At 37.6% G+C, this 16025-nt stretch overlaps 1 protein-coding gene across 1 annotated transcript in view; it reads left to right on the top strand.

Annotated features, from left to right (window-relative positions):
- ANO2 (anoctamin 2) overlaps positions 1–16025 on the top strand; it is a 518536-nt gene that overhangs the window by 485455 nt on the left and 17056 nt on the right. The window contains exon 22 of the mRNA XM_043967816.1: positions 1224–1405. Within this exon, the coding sequence (XP_043823751.1) occupies positions 1224–1405 (182 nt within the window). The remainder of the gene's footprint in view (positions 1–1223; positions 1406–16025) is intronic.

Raw genomic sequence — 16025 nt, 5'->3', positions numbered from 1 at the left:
AAAAAACCCATTATTATTGGCAAGAAAGAGGGCAATGAAGTACTTGTCTGCCTAGCAGATATTTTCACACATATTCTCATACATGTTCATTTATTCATTCATTCATTCAAGATCAATCAAGCAGCAATTGTATTTATTTGAGATGGTGTGCTAAACACCGATGCAGGATACAGTCCTTGTTTTCAAAATCTAGTACATACCCAACCCCTACCTTCTTTCTGCCTCAATTTCTTCCAAATTAGATGGGCAGAATGACATCTATCATGAGATAATGTAGGTAAAGTATTTTGAGAAGAAATGAAAATAATTAAGAAATAAAGAAGGAATACAACAAAGAAACTAAAGAATGGTATCATTGGTACCCTTGGCTCCCATGAGAAAACGAATACTTCTATTTACTATATATTACACAGGAGCATTCCAACATCATAGGCTGATTCTAATATTGGCTGTACTTATATAAACTAATAAATACTGAACATAAGATGTTATTTTGTTCTTAATCCCATATTTCAAAAAAATTAAAGGGCCACAGCAACAAAGGTGTTTTTGTTTGTTTGTTTGGGGTTTTTTTGGTTTTTTTTTTTTTGTTTTTGCAGGGCAATGGGGATTAAATGACTTGCCCAGGGTCACACAGCAAGTAAGTGTCAAGTGTCTGAGGCAAGATTTGAACTCGAGTACTCCTGAATCCAGGGCCTTTGCTTTATCCACTGCGCCAGCTAGCTGCCCCCTAGCATCAAAGATTTTGAACTGGAAAGGACTTTTTTAAGTCATCTGGTCCAACCCCTTCATTTTACAGATGAAGAAACTGAGGTCTAGAGAAGTTAAGTGAGTGACCATGATCATATATCAGAGACAAGATCTCAATCTGGGTCTTTCTGACTCCAGTCCACCAAGCTCCCTCTCAAAGATACACAGGAAATTAGTACTGAGGAAATAAGAGTGATGCTACCACAAATTTCTTAAATGTTCATTAACTCCTCAACCCCCTAATATAAATTACTTAACATTATCACTCAACTCTTAACACTGTAATGCTCTCCATTTTACATTTTATAAATCACTTCACATTAATTATAACATGAATTGTTCTAATAATCCCAAGATGGAGTTCCTAGAAATGTGTGTTTGCTGAAGCAAAGCAATCAAGTGTCATCCTAGGTCACATACCTCTGTCTACATCCCAGATCATCATTCAACAGCAAGTTGGTTTTGTCTCTTAGGCCTTTGTCATTGCTGTTACCTCCGACTTCATTCCTCGCCTTGTGTACCAATACTCCTATAGTCACAACGGAACCCTTCATGGCTTCATCAACCATACTCTGTCCTATTTCAATGTCAGCCAGCTGAAGGAAGGTACACAGCCAGAGAACTCACAGTTTGACCAGGAGGTTCTTTTCTGCAGGTAATGTTCTTCTTGATCAAAGTAGATGATGGGAGAATAAGGGAGGTGGGTGGGACTTCAGAGAACTGGTGACCCTAGTACCATGACGATCTGGGAAAGAGGAGAAGGAAGGGAGGACAGATTGGGGGAGGGGCAGTCAGAAGCAAAACACTTTTGAGGAGGGATAGTGTAAAAAAAAGATAGAAAATAGAGTAAATATCATGGGCAGTGAATAGGATAGAGGGAAACAAAGTTAGCAATAGTAACTGGGAAAAAATTTGAAGCACAGCAATGTAAGACAAGGATGACAATGATGATGATGATGATGCTTTGCTGGGCTATTGTGAAGAACATTTTTTTGTCAGGTATAAGGTACTATATAAATGTTAGCTATTGTTGTTGTAATAATTAACCTCATGGCTGTTTTGCAAGGAAATCTCCCTTTAAAGTACTATGCAAGTGTAGTTTACTATTAAAAAATGATGAGCAGGATGCTATCAGAAAAACCTGGAAAGACTTACATGAGCTGATGCAAAGTGAAATGTACTGTATACAAAATAACAGCAATATTGTGAGATGATCTGCTGCGAATGACTTAGTTATTTTCAGCAATGCAATGATCCAAGACATCTCTGAAAGACTTATGAAAAATGCAATCCAACTACAGAGAAAGAACTGATGGTACCTGAATACAGACGGAAGTATATTTTTTGTTGTTCTTAGTTCCTTTTTCTAAAGTTTTTTTTTTGTTTGCTATGTTTTCCATGACTGTACATGTATAGCTTATATTGAATTGCTTGAGTTCTTAAGGGGGAATAGGGAGGAAGGATGAGAATTTGGAACACAAAGTTTTAAAAATCAATGTTACAATTTGTTTTTATATGCACGGTGGGGAAAACTTCTAAATAAATAAACAAATAAAAAATGTTGAAAAGCTACACGAAATGCCATTCCCTAAAACAACCCAGTTTCAATAAATTCAGCAGCTATCAATTGAGTGCTTACCATGAGACAGACCACCACTGTCCTCAGAATTTCTAGGAACCCAAAGTTGTAAGAGCAGGTCAATCCCCACAAAAAGGAGAGGGCATTTCAGGCAGGTGGAGTAGCATGATAACCAGAGTCAAATCTTGTAGATGAGAAATGGCATGACATCAATGGATAAGGGAGAAAAAAATTGTATATTTTCTCTCCATATTTTTGTTATTGTTAATTCATTTAAGTTGTATTTGATTCTTTGTCACCATGTTTAAGGTTTTCTTGTAAAGATACATTTCCTTCTCTAGCTCATTTTACAGATGGGGAAACTTAAGAAAACAGTTAAGTGTCTGTGGCTGGATTTGGGTCTTCCTGACTCTAGGACTAGCACTTTATCTACTGTGCCACCTAACTGCCTTATCCACATATATTTATACATGCCCGTGTGTATATACATGTGTATATTTATATTTTTTCCTCTATATTTTTATAACTATATATTATATATTTTCTCTCTATATTTATATATTTTCACTATATGAAAGTGGCAGTTTGGTGTTGGGGGATAAAACTGGAGAGTTTAGTTGGCACCAAATTAGGGAGACCTGGAAATACAGGCATAGGAGTTAAGACTTGATATAATCAGGAATAGGAAGGCATTGCATGTATTTGAGCAGGAGACTTTAGTGATGTATCATGTTGTCATTTGTTTTGTTGTTTGTACTTTACTCTTGAAGAGGATCATAACATGTCATGACTAGCAATGAATTGGATTTAAGTGAGGAAGGGCTGTACAAAGACATCAGCCTCACTCCCTCCTCCAGAGCCATCTGAGTCCAGTGGCAAGATATATTGTCAGGATGACTGGAGATGGCCCCAGATTTTTTTAAAAGGCAATTGGTGTTGTGATTTACCCAGAGTCACACAGCTAAGTAAATGTCTGAGGTCATATTTGAATTTAGGTCCTCTCAACTTCAGAGCCAGTACTCTATCCGCTGTGTCACCTAGCTATTTTTCGATGGGGCAATGAGGGTTAAGTGACTTACCCAGGGTCACACAGCTAGTACGTGTCAAGTCTCTGAGGCCAACTTTGAACTCAGGTCCTCCTGAATCCAGGGCCCGTGCTTTATCCACTGGGACACCTAACTGCCCCCTCTCCTCTGATTCTTACACCGTCCTGATGTATGTAAGTCTTCATCAACTTACATTTGGATGAATTAAATAGTCCGCTGTTGAATCTGTCTGCGTCGAGCCTCTCACCACTCAAATCCAACTTTCATTGAACCACTAAAGTGATCTGCCAAAAGTAGAGATCATGCCTCCCCCCGCTTCCCCCCACCACACACACATTCAATAAACTTCTCTATTGCCTTCAGGATTAAATGCATAATCTGTTTGTTGTCCAAAGCCCTTCATAACCTATGCTCCACCCCTTTCCATTTGCACTTTATCCTCAGTCACAGACATTTCAATCCATTGACACTGGTTTCCTTGCTGATCCTAGAACAAGACACTCCATCTCTCAGCTCCGGGGCTTTTATCTAACTGTTACCCACGGTCCCATGCTCTCTCTCTTTCTCTCCACTTACTGGCTTCTTTCATATCCAACTAAAATCTCATCTTCTGCAGGAAGCCTTTCCCAATCATTCTTAGTTCTAGTGTCTTCCCACTTTTAATTATTTCCTATTTATCCTGTGTATCTTGTTTGCACATATTTGTTTGCTATTTGTATCTTTTGTTAGATTGTGAATTCATTGAGGGCAGGGTCTCTTTTGTTTTTTTTTTTTCCTCTTTTTCTTATCCCCAGTATTCAGCACAGTGTCTAGCACATGGTAGATGTTTAATAAATGTTTATTGGCTGACTGCCAGGGACCTGCCATGATTTGGCTTTGTATTCTGATGCAGTTCTGACTACTGTCAGTGACTGAACTGAATTGTAGGATCTCAAAGTCTTACACTGAGCATGGATAGAGCTGCCTCTATTTCCTTGTTCACTGACCTACCTTTGTCCTCTGTGATGGCTCCAATACCACAAGGCTAAGTTCCAGCTGGTTTCCGGCCATATTTATTGGAGATTTATCTCACTTCAGGTCCCCTTGGCACATCCCTGACCAGAGAGACCATGGGCTCCTAGCCATGTTCTTCTATAGTACTGGGCTGTATGAAGAAGCTTACTTGTATTTTGTTTTCAATTTATTGACCACTGCTCTATTTCTCATCCTTTTAAAACTTTGCTGGGGAGTTTCTTAGGGAAGCTAGGTTTAGCTATAAAGTTTGACTTTGCTGGAAATAATGTCATGCCTTAAGAATAGTGATTTCTACTCCTAGGTAGTGCCTCTCCACTCTTCAATTCACTTGTAAATTCCTGAAAAAAACATGAATGGAGCAGTAAACTTTGGAATTAGTTGAATTTTTAGGGAAATTACTAGCAATAGAGATGTGACTCTATATACAGAGCCTTGGGTTTCAAAAACCTTTTCTGCAAGATTTTTGTGTAATTTTTTAAATTAAAAAAACATTTTTATAAAAAAAATGTGCTACTACAGAGGGGTAAAGAGTTTTATGGGTATTCAGAATAGACATGAGGGTCAGACAGATGGAAGTTATATCCATATTAGACAAGTGATGTAGGATAGAGAAAGACAATGATCATGGTGGTCTGTTTTTACATCTGCTACTATGAGTTAAATCTCTTTGGGAGCTCCATGTAGGGGAGGAAATGCCTCCTCTGTATTTGGGCACCTTGGACAAAGCTCTATTTAGCCAATCTGCCTCACCCAAGTTCTAGTTCTGCTACAGGTCAGAGAGTGCTAAAGAGTGGTGGTAGTGGAATTCAGCAGAGGGCTATTGGGAAGATCAAATGAGATTGTATTATTCACTTCTGTGTGATCTTGGACAAATGATCTTCCCTCTCTGGTGCTTTCTTGTCTGTGAAATAAAAAGATTAGACTAGATGACCTGTAAGGTTTCTTCTTCTTCCAATGTTATAAGTTTAAATGAGTCTATGATTTGTGCTTTTAGCATTTAATCTAAATATTAGATATTCTAGCAATGGTGGAGAAAATTACCAACTCTGTACCTCAGTTACCCTATCACATACATAGGAGGATTGTAATTAAGACAGAACTGAATTCCCTGGAATGTTGTTGGGATAGTCTTAGAGCAAGAAATGATGCAAAAATGAAAGAGAAAAACTTTCTATAGCCTGGAGATAGGTTGTCCTTCCCCAGTTCTCTAAGATCCAACCTAAATGAAAAGCTTGCCCTTAGCAAAAAGTTTTGATAAGTGTTGACTCTTCTTATTATTGGTGATCAACATGGTCAAATAAAAGTTCCTCCAGGGCTCTAACTGAGCTTTACCAGGTATAAAGGTATCTTTAAGATAGCAGAACAACATAGAAAACTCTCTGACTAATCCTGCAGGATGCATTCCAACATATTTGGAACAGTATTTTCTGTGGCAGTCAGAGTGTGCTGGCAAAGATGCTCCATAAACAGTCCTGTGACGTCAATACACAGGACGTGATTAGCATCTGATGAGGCCAAAGGACCTCAGTGTCGCCAGGGAGGCTGGATGAGAGATGTCCCCTGGGGAACTGGGCTTCGTGTCCCTTTTATGGGCCCCTTTATCCTGCACTAGTGGATAAGCTCAGATTCTGAGCCAGACAGGGCCCCAGAGACACTGTCACCCATCTGTTTGGAGGTGGCGAGCAGAGCTCCACCATTCTGAAAGAAGACTTTGGGTGGTGGCTGTTTCTTTGCATTGCCTAAGTGCTTCCATATTCTCTTCAAGCCTGGAGCTGCCGATCATCTGCTCCCTGTTGAAATGTACAGATTTAGCTTTTCCTAGTGTTCTCTTTCCTGATCTTTATCGGCCGCCAGATTGACACAGTTCTCATTAATTTCTAATTGCCCATACTGTCTTTTTCTTGTTAAAGACCAATTTCAGAAGACAATTTTTAAAGAAGCTCACATGGTTTAAAATCATTGGAGCTGATTATATTTAACATTAATATGGCATTAATTCCCATAGCAATGAGGCCCTTCAAATGATTTTTAAGCTACCACATGCTTTTAGCATATGAGGCAGACAGACCCCCTAAATTGGCTCACAGTTCAGTTGAAATGTTATTAAAAATAATGTTTAATGATTGCACATGGCATAGATCTTACTCCGTCTTCCTTGTTCATAAGATTAGTGGGGTTGTTTGGGTGGATTGGGGAGGTTTATATATAAAAGTCCCATTCTAGATCTAAAACTATTGTATGATCCTTCCAATCCTCACCTTTAAATAGAGAAAGGTAATATGTTGGATTTATATTCAGTAACACCTGTGTTCATATCCTACTTCTAAACCCTACTAGCTATATAATCATGGGTAAATTACTATGAGCCTCAAATCTTACAATTTTTTTGGTAATACCGTGAGATAATGGATGTGTGGCACCCTTCAATAACCCTCTCAACTTGCACTAATATGGGCAGATCTGGGTACCCATATGGGTGACTGAAAACTCATATTCTATAGGTAACTATTCCTAACAGTGTAGTTCATGAATCCTTATCAATGTACTTCTTCTTCTTTTTTTTTTTAGTGAGGCAATTGGGGTTAAGTGACTTGCCCAGGGTCACACAGCTAGTTAAGTGCTAAGTGTCTGAGGCCAGATTTGAACTCAGGTACTCCTGACTCCAGGGCCGGTGCTCTATCCACTGCACCACCTAGCTGCACCTATCAATGTACTTCTTATTAATAACCAATTAGTGGACTCAATTAGCTCTTAGAAAAGGAATTTACTCAAATGGCATAGCAAGAACCATAGTATTCCCCTCAAAAGCCTGGGATCTACTCTCTTCACCAAGATACAGAGAGTAAGGATGAACTTAAAGTACAATAGCAGTGAGGCACGTGTATAGGGAGGACATATGAACAAGGCAACTAAAACCTCCAGCACTACACAATGTTCTTTTCTCAGAGTCCCCATAAAGCTGTGTCAGTGATCACAAGGAACTGCTGCTTTTGTTCAGTCTTTTCAGTCATGTCTGACTCTTCGTGACTCCATTTGTGTATTTTTTTTTTTTTGGCAAGGATACCAGAATGGTTTTCCATTTCCTTCTCAAGCTCATTTTACAGATGAAGAACTGAGGCAAACAGGGTTAAGTGACTTGCCCAGACTCACTTTGGGGCCTGATTTCAACTCAGGAAGACAAATCCGTCATACCACCTAGCTGCCCAAAATCTGTTGCTAGACTGGACTATCTTTCTATAGGCAGATGAGTGGTAATACTGAGTTAGCTCCTCTCAAAGCCCAATTGGACTCCCTTTTAAGTGGGCTGTTGCTGTTTCTAACTCCAGTGTCCAGTATTTCTCTGCTCTTTCATCTAAGGTGTTTTTTTTTGATTGAAGTGCTACTGCACTGTGCTCTTCCATGAAGGGCAAACATTGTCAGATTCCTCTCTGAGGATCAGGTAGCTTACTTAGGTGGCACAGGGAATAAAGTGCTCTGCCTAGAGGCATGAAGACCTGAGTTTAAATCTAGCCTCAGACACTTACTGTGTGACCCTGGGCAAGTCACTTAACCTAGTTTGTCTCTGTTTCCTTATCTGTTAAATGAGCTGAAGAAAGAAATTGGAAAGCCATTCCAGTATCTTTGTCAAGAAACCTCAAATGGGATCATTAAGAGACAGAACTGAAGAACAATGCAAAAATAAAATAATTCTGTGAGGGTTAGAGCCTGGGCTCTGAGGTCTGTCTGCCTCCACTATTTGACAATTTTCTTGGTTCAGAGCTGTGTTTCCTCAGTGAATTACCACACCTCAATTTATGGTGACCAACCATTTTTTTCCCAGATTTCTGATAGGTCTTAATCAAAATGAGGGGTTGAGGACAAAGGCACTGAAGGCAAGTTCACATTCATTGATTCTACTGGTCTTTTCATGTGCATTATTACTCAAAGTCTAAGAATCTCATAAGGTGCAGAATGCTTCATTTGCACCTGAAAGAGCCTCACCCCAATATTTCAGTCTCTATTTTTGCCCCTGAGGGCCTTCAGCTTAGCTGAAGTCTAAAAGGGGCACACACTTACATATGGAAAATGCTTTGCAAACTTTAAAGTGCTATATAAAATTATTATTATTATAAAAATCACTTTCTCGCAGGATCTCTCGCATATTTTCCCTAGTCTACCAATAAGCTCATTAAATAGAACTACATTGTCCCAAGACTGGATAGTTTCTCATTTCATTTCTCTGGGCCGTAGTTGACCTATTTGTGAAATGAGGGGATTAAGCTAGAGCTGGTCCCTAGGTCTCTTCCTCCTCTAAATATATGATCTTATGGGTAAGACCACAATCCCATTCTATCACTCTGTGAGTTTTTGGTTCATAGAATAAATGTTTTATCCTCTTGAAGGAGCCTTTTGAATGCTTCAAGGGCAGACTCAGGATTGATTACATGAGAGGCCTTTGCCAGGTGACTACAATATCGATAGACTAAGTAGGCTTTGATTCCCCCTTGAAACGAATATTTTAGGCACTGGAAAAAATGGAAGGGAAGACTTCTGGGCTTGAATAATACCAAGGTTGGTGGGAAGGAAAGAAGGGAAAATTTATAAGTACCATGTGAAAACCAGATAGTATAAATGGAATGGTGAAGGACTGTGAGTGTCCTATGAGGATTGGGTTGAAGCAACTGGGTTCTTTAGCCTGAAGAAGATGCAGAGGGGGACATAATATTTATCTTCATGTATAGGGGAGATTAAAAATCTTCCATTGGCCCCAGAGGACAGAACAAGGAGCAAAAGGAAGTTGCAGAGGTCAATTTAAGATGGATTTCAGGGGGAAAAAAACTTCCTAACAATTGAGTACTCTCCAAAAGGAGCTGCCTTGGGAGGTGGTGAGTTCTACTTCATTGGAGGTCTTAAGCAGAACCTGGAGTTTGTCCCCTTTTTTTCCAGATCAGGAAACTGAAACAGCAAGTACATGTCAAGCCCAGAACTTTTTTTTTTTTTTTAGTGAGGCAATTGGGGTTAAGTGACTTGCCCAGGGTCACACAGCTAGTAAGTGTTAAGTGTCTGAGGCCGGATTTGAACCCAGGCACTCCTGACTCCAGGGCCGGTGTTCTATCCACTGTGCCACCTAGCTGCCCCATGCCCAGAACATTTAACTTGTGTTTCCTGACCCTAGGTCCAGTGTTTTGTTTACTATACCACAGATTCTCTTAACAATCCTAGACCTATAAATGACCTTAGAGATTCTCTAATCTCAGAATCTCCAAACTACTTCACACTTCATCTAGTCTAACCTGTAACTACAGAGGAATCCCTTCTAGGGTTTCACTAACAGTATATAAAATTTGAACATGTTTGATTACCTCCACTTAGAGGCAACCTACTACTTCCCCACAAAAGTCATTCTGTTTTTGTTCAGATCTAACTATTAGTAAATTCTTCCTTATATTGAGAAATCTGTTTTCTTGTCACGTCTAATTTATTACTCTCAATTCTGCTCTCAGGCTGAGGAGAATTCGAATATTTTATTTTTCCCTCATATGAGAGCCTTTTAGTTCCTTCAAGACTTAAAAACTGCTATCATGTCTTCCCTTAGTCTTGTCTTCTTCAGGCTCATCATCTTCAGTTGTTTTAACAATTTCTATGATGTGGTTATCCATTCTCTCATTCTAGATGCGCTCCAGTTTGCCAATGATTGTACAAATGTGTTCTAACTAGGGCAGAATCTCTCTCATTCTGAACACTGTGCTTCTGTTAGTATTGCCTTAAGAATTTTTATCCTTCTTGACTTTGACATCAGTCAATAAACATGTATTAAGTACTATATGCCAGGAATGGTGGATACAAAGAAGGGCAAGAAGAGAGAGAGGGAGAGGGAGAAGGTGGGAAGAAGGAAGGACTCAAGTTTAGCATACTAAATTTATTCCTTGGGGGCAGCTAGGTGGCACAGTAGATAAAGTACTGGTCCTGGATTCAGGAGGACCTGAGTTCAAATCTAGCCTCAGACACTTGACACTAGCTGTGTGGCCCTGGGCAAGTCAATTAACCCTCATTGCCCCCCCCCAAAAAAAACCAAAAACAATGACAATAACAACAAATTTATTCCTTTATCTTAAAGGACAAATCTTAAAAGTTAAGCTTTATTTCAGCAGACTCAGCCTATCAAGCCAATTTTGGTACTTTATGTTGTTTCATATATTAGCTGTTTTATTTTACTTTATGATTTTATCTAAGTCACTGATTAAAAAATGCTGAACAGAAAAGGTCCCCCATAGGTCCCTAGGTCAGATCATTATAGATCTCCTTACAGCTTAGCATCCATGATATACTGTTACTCTATGTCACATCATTCAACCAATTCTTCATCTACCTAATATCATCTAACTCATATATCTCCCAACTTGTCCATGAGTATCATAAGAGATTTTTTCTAATACTTTGCTATCATCCAGGTATGTCATGCTTTTGGCATTTTCCTGATCTTCCACACTAGTAGCCAAGCAAACAAAGAAAATTACTCCAGTCTCATCTGTTCCTGTTGAAATCATACTGGCTTTTATAGAGACTTCATTTTCTAAATGCTAACAACCAACCAATTCAATAATGTGCTCTATTTTTTCTAGAAAAAGAAGTCAAGAATATGTGTGTATGCGTGTGTGTATTATATATATATAATATATATACATACATATATACATGTATATATGTGTATACAACACATACATGCTGTGGTAAAAAGTTATTTGTGGTAAAGATAACTCATTTGGGAGGGCCCACACCTGGCCCACCCTGAGGTTACATATGCTACTGAGCTAAGAAAGGCAGCTTTTGAAGGATCTCCCCTTTTGGGGGAGGGGAGATTGAACACTTGCTGAAGGAAGGCAGGCTGCTTCCAGAAGACTCGGTCTTTTTTTTTTTCCTTCTGGGCCCTTGCGCAGGTGGTGCCTGTTTGTGCTCTTGGTGTGGCGACAGCAGTCCCGGTGGCTCGTGACCAACCTTATACTGGTGGGCTGTTCAGGTGTTTGGTGAGTTTAATTACAGAAAACCCTAATAGGCTAAGTTTAGAGTTAAGAGCATTTCTCTGTATTTCTATTTTCCTATTTCCTTATCTTTGATTTTTATTAGTTTCACCTTTGTTGTTTAATTAATTCCCAAGTAATAAAATCTGGTCCTTTTGTGAACTAAAGCTTAGAGGCTCCTTTCTTATTGGCCTGGGAGAAATATCAAAAAAAGGCAGTTCAGAGGGGAGGTTAAACCTAAAAGGGTCCTTCATATTTCCGGGACCCCAATATTAAGGTGAGTCACCCAAATAACGCTCCATATATCAAATTTTGGCCCTCACAATATACAGGCATATATATATATATATATGCACACACATGTATGTATGTGTACATGTATCTCTCTCTCTTTTTTTTTGTGGGACAATGAGGGGTTAAGTGACTTGCCCAAGATCACATAGCTAGTAAGTGTCAAGTGTTAGGTCGGATTTGAACTCAGGTCCTCCTAACTCCAAAGCTGGTACATTATCCATTGCACCACCTAGCTACACCCAGTGTATCTCTATCTTATCTACGTACCTACCTATCATCCATCTGCTTCCTTTTCATTTGAAAATGAATATGTCATATGCTATCTTTGAGTTAAGCAGTATTTTTTCAATTATTTATGATTTTTTGAAGATTGCCAAGTCTTTAACTCAGCAGTCATATCTACCTTATCTTTCAGTTTATCTGGTCACTAAGACTTATTGAGGGTAGTTAGGGGGTCCTTTGCTATCTCCTAACAATCTCTTCGTGTTTAAATGTCCTTTCAACCATTTTTGTTCTAGCCTTCTAAATCATTAGATAATTTTTCTTGGTCCATTCTTATCATCCCATCTTTGATCCCTACTTTGATTTCTTCTCCCCAGCATTTTTTTTAAGGTTTTGTTTTGTTGTTGTTGTTGTTTTTGTTTGTGGATTCTGAATGCAGATTGAACCATACTGTTTCTACTTTTTGTTTGTTTTGTTTTGTTTTTACGGGGCAATGGGGGTTAAGTGACTTGCCCAGGGTCACACAGCCAGTAAGTATCAAGTGTCTGAGGCTGGATTTGAACTCAGGTCTTCCTGAATCCAGTGCTGGTGCTTTATCCACTGTGCCACCTAACTGCCTCCCGCAGCATAGTTTTTTAAAAGCCTTCAACTTATTCTGAGCTTTATCATAGTGATTGTTCTTAATAAAACAAACCTGGAGGCAACCTAACTGCCCCACAATGAGGAAATAGATTATACTCCATTAATGTATGCCATTGATGTAATATATTCCACTATGATTGACAAGTATGAGGAACATAGTAAAATATGGATGACTAATGGAAAGAGAACAAAAGTATGCACAACAAGGAATGACCATGGAAGGTGAGAAATGAAAGGTAATAAATGAAAATAAAAAGTATCCTGATGAAGATATAAAGGGAGTGACTGAGAAATTATGGCATTTTATCATTTGAAATTCACTTATTAAATCTAGTTGCAAAGTACATTCAATTGGTGGTATTGTTGTTTGACATATTAAGTTTATAATATATCATTAAAAAATTAACAAGTCACAGGCTTGTTAATTCTTTGTATACTAGCTATACATCCTAGGAAGATAGTGCACCTTCCTAATGTTCATATCAGATGACATAACGTCATGAATTACCCTACCACAACCTTTCTTTTCTTCTTGTGACCACTGCTGAATGATGACCTTTATCTTAGAAAAGACTTAGAAAGAGACATAATAGCTATCTTCAAATATTTGAAGGGCTGCTATGTGAAAAAGGGATTGGACTTGTTCTTTTTAGTCCAAGGAAGAAGAATTGGGAGGAATGGGTAGAAATAAAAGACAAGATCGATTTGAGTTTCATTTAAGGAAACACTGATTTTTACACTTAAATAATTGACTAAATGGTATAGAGAATACAAGAGCCAACTCTCTTACATTCAGTTCATGAACAACTTTAAAATTTGTTCCACAATATTTCACCCAGGATAGAAGAAACGGGCAGTGATTTGGTCCTAGAATGGAATTAAAGAGGGGGAGAAGAGTGAGCTGGATTAACTTTAGGAAATTGCAAAGCTCCTTAACTGTACCCTTCTCTTAGAAACAAAAGCCTATCTTTTTTTTGTGGGTGAATGAGGGTTAAGTGACTTCCCCAGGGTCACACAGCTAGTAAGTGTCAAGTGTCTGAGGCCAGATTTGAACTCAGGTCCTAGATTCACCAGGACCAGTACTTTATCCACTATGCCACCTAGCTGCTCATAAATCCTTTCTTTTTAATACTGAGTCAGTGTTGTGATTCCATACATGAAACACAATAGTCTTTTTTTAAAATTACTTTTATTTATTTCATTAACTATTTCCCAATTTCATGTAAAAAGTTTTTTTAACAATCATTTTTTAGAAATTTTTAGTTTCAAATTCTCTTCCTCTCTCCTGCCCACCACTGTTTCTTGAGAAGGTAAGCAATTTGCTGTTTACTATACATGTGAAGTCATGGAAAACATTTTTATATTAGCCATGTTGTAAATAAAATACAAAAATACAAATTTTAAAAAGTTAAAAAGTATGTTTCAATCATTAGTTCTCTCTTTGGAGGTGTTTAGCGTTTTTCATCATGAGTTCTTGGAATTGTCTTGAATCATTATCTTGATCAAATTAGCTAAGTTGACCATTCATATAATATTGCTGTTAATGTGTTCATTACATGTGTAATGATATCCAAGTTATTCTCACTTCACTTCGCATGAGTTCACAATTGTCTTTCCAGTTTTTTGGAACCCATACGGCTCATCATTTTTTATAGTACAATGGTATTCCATCATAATCATATACCACAACTTGTTTAGCCATTCCCTGATTGATGGGCATTCATTCAATTTCTAATTCTTAGCCATTGCAAAAAAATTGTTTTTGTGCAAATAAGCCCTTTTCTCTTTTCTTTGACCTGGTGGTGATACTACTATGTGAAAGGGTATGCACAGTTTTATAGTCCTTTGGGTATAGTTCCAAATTGTTCTCCAGAATGATTAGACTAGTTTACCACTCCTCCAATAGTGAATTAGTATACCAATTTTCCACATCCCCTACAGCATTTGTCCTTTTCCTTTTCTATCATATTAGCCAATATGATAGTTGTGAGGTATTATCTCAGAGTGGTTTCAATTTGCATTTTTCTAACCAGTAGAGATTGAGAACATTTTAAAATGTGACTATTGTGTGCTTTGATTTCTTTTTTTGAAAACTACCTATTTATGTCATTTGACCATTTATCAATTGGGCAATGGCTCCAATTTTAACAAAACTGACTCAGTTCCCTATATATTTGAGAATTGAAACCTCTATCAGAGAACTTGCTATAATTTTTTCCTAGGTTTCTGTTTTCTTTCTAATTTTGGCTATATTAGTTTTGTTTGTGCAAAATCTTTTTAATTTAATGTAATCAAAATGATCTATTTTATATCCTGTGATGTCATAAACTCTTACTCTTCACTTATCTATATATTTGACAGGTATCTTTTTCCATGCTCCTCTAATTTACTTATGATATCCCCCTTGATGTCTAAGTCGTTCATCCATTTTGACTTTATCTTGATGTACAGTGTGAGAAGTTGGTTTATGACTAATTTCTGCCAAACTACTTTCCAGTTTTTCCAGGAATTTTTGTTAAATAGTTAGTTCTTACTCCAAAAGCTTGAATCTTTGGTTTTATCAAATACTAAATTACTATGATCATTTACTACTGTGTATTGTGTACCAATCCACTGATCCACCATTCTATTTCTTAGTACCAAACTGTTTTGATGATTACCATTTTGTAATATAGTTTGAAATTTGGAACTGGTAGGCTGCCTTCCTTAAGATTTGATTTAATTGATTTCCTTGATATTCTTGTTCTTCCATATAAATGTTATTATTATTTCTAACTATAAAATAATTTTTGTTTGTTTGGTATGGAACTCAATAAGTAGATTAATTTGGGTAGAATTGTCAGTTTTATTATATTGGCTTGAGCCATGAGCAATTAATATTTTTCCACTTAATTAAATCTGACTTTATTTGTATAAAAAGTGTTTTGGGGGTGGCTAGGTGGTGCAGTGGATAAAGCACCGGCCCTGGATTCAGGAGTACCTGAGTTCAAATCCGGCCTCAGACACTTGACACTTACTAGCTGTGTGACCTTGGGAAAGTCACTTAACCCCGATTGCCCCCCCCCAAAAAAAGTGTTTTGAAATTTTGTTCACATAGCCCCTGGGTTTGTCTTGGCAAGCAGACTCACAAGTATTTTATATTGTCTATAGTTATTTTAAATGGATTTTTTTCTTTGTTGCTGCTGGGGTTTGTTGGTAGTATATAGAAATGCTGATGATTTGTATGGATTTATTTTATATCTTTCAATTTTTCTGGTTATTGTTTCAACTAGGTTTTCAAATGATTCTCTAGGTTTCTTTTATTCCTTTGATTTTTTCTTGTGTTATTAATATAGGTAGCATTTCCACTACATTATTGAATAATATTGATGATAGTGGATATCCTTATTTCATTCCTTATCCTCTTTTTCTCTTTTACTAATGTGTGCATTTAGTGATATAAAATTTTCTTATTGTAATTCTCTTTAATGAAATTATTCA

This window comes from Dromiciops gliroides, chromosome 5, assembly GCF_019393635.1.
Source record: "Dromiciops gliroides isolate mDroGli1 chromosome 5, mDroGli1.pri, whole genome shotgun sequence".
Taxonomy (NCBI): Eukaryota; Metazoa; Chordata; class Mammalia; order Microbiotheria; family Microbiotheriidae; genus Dromiciops; species Dromiciops gliroides.
This window is presented reverse-complemented; position numbering and strand designations above follow the sequence as displayed.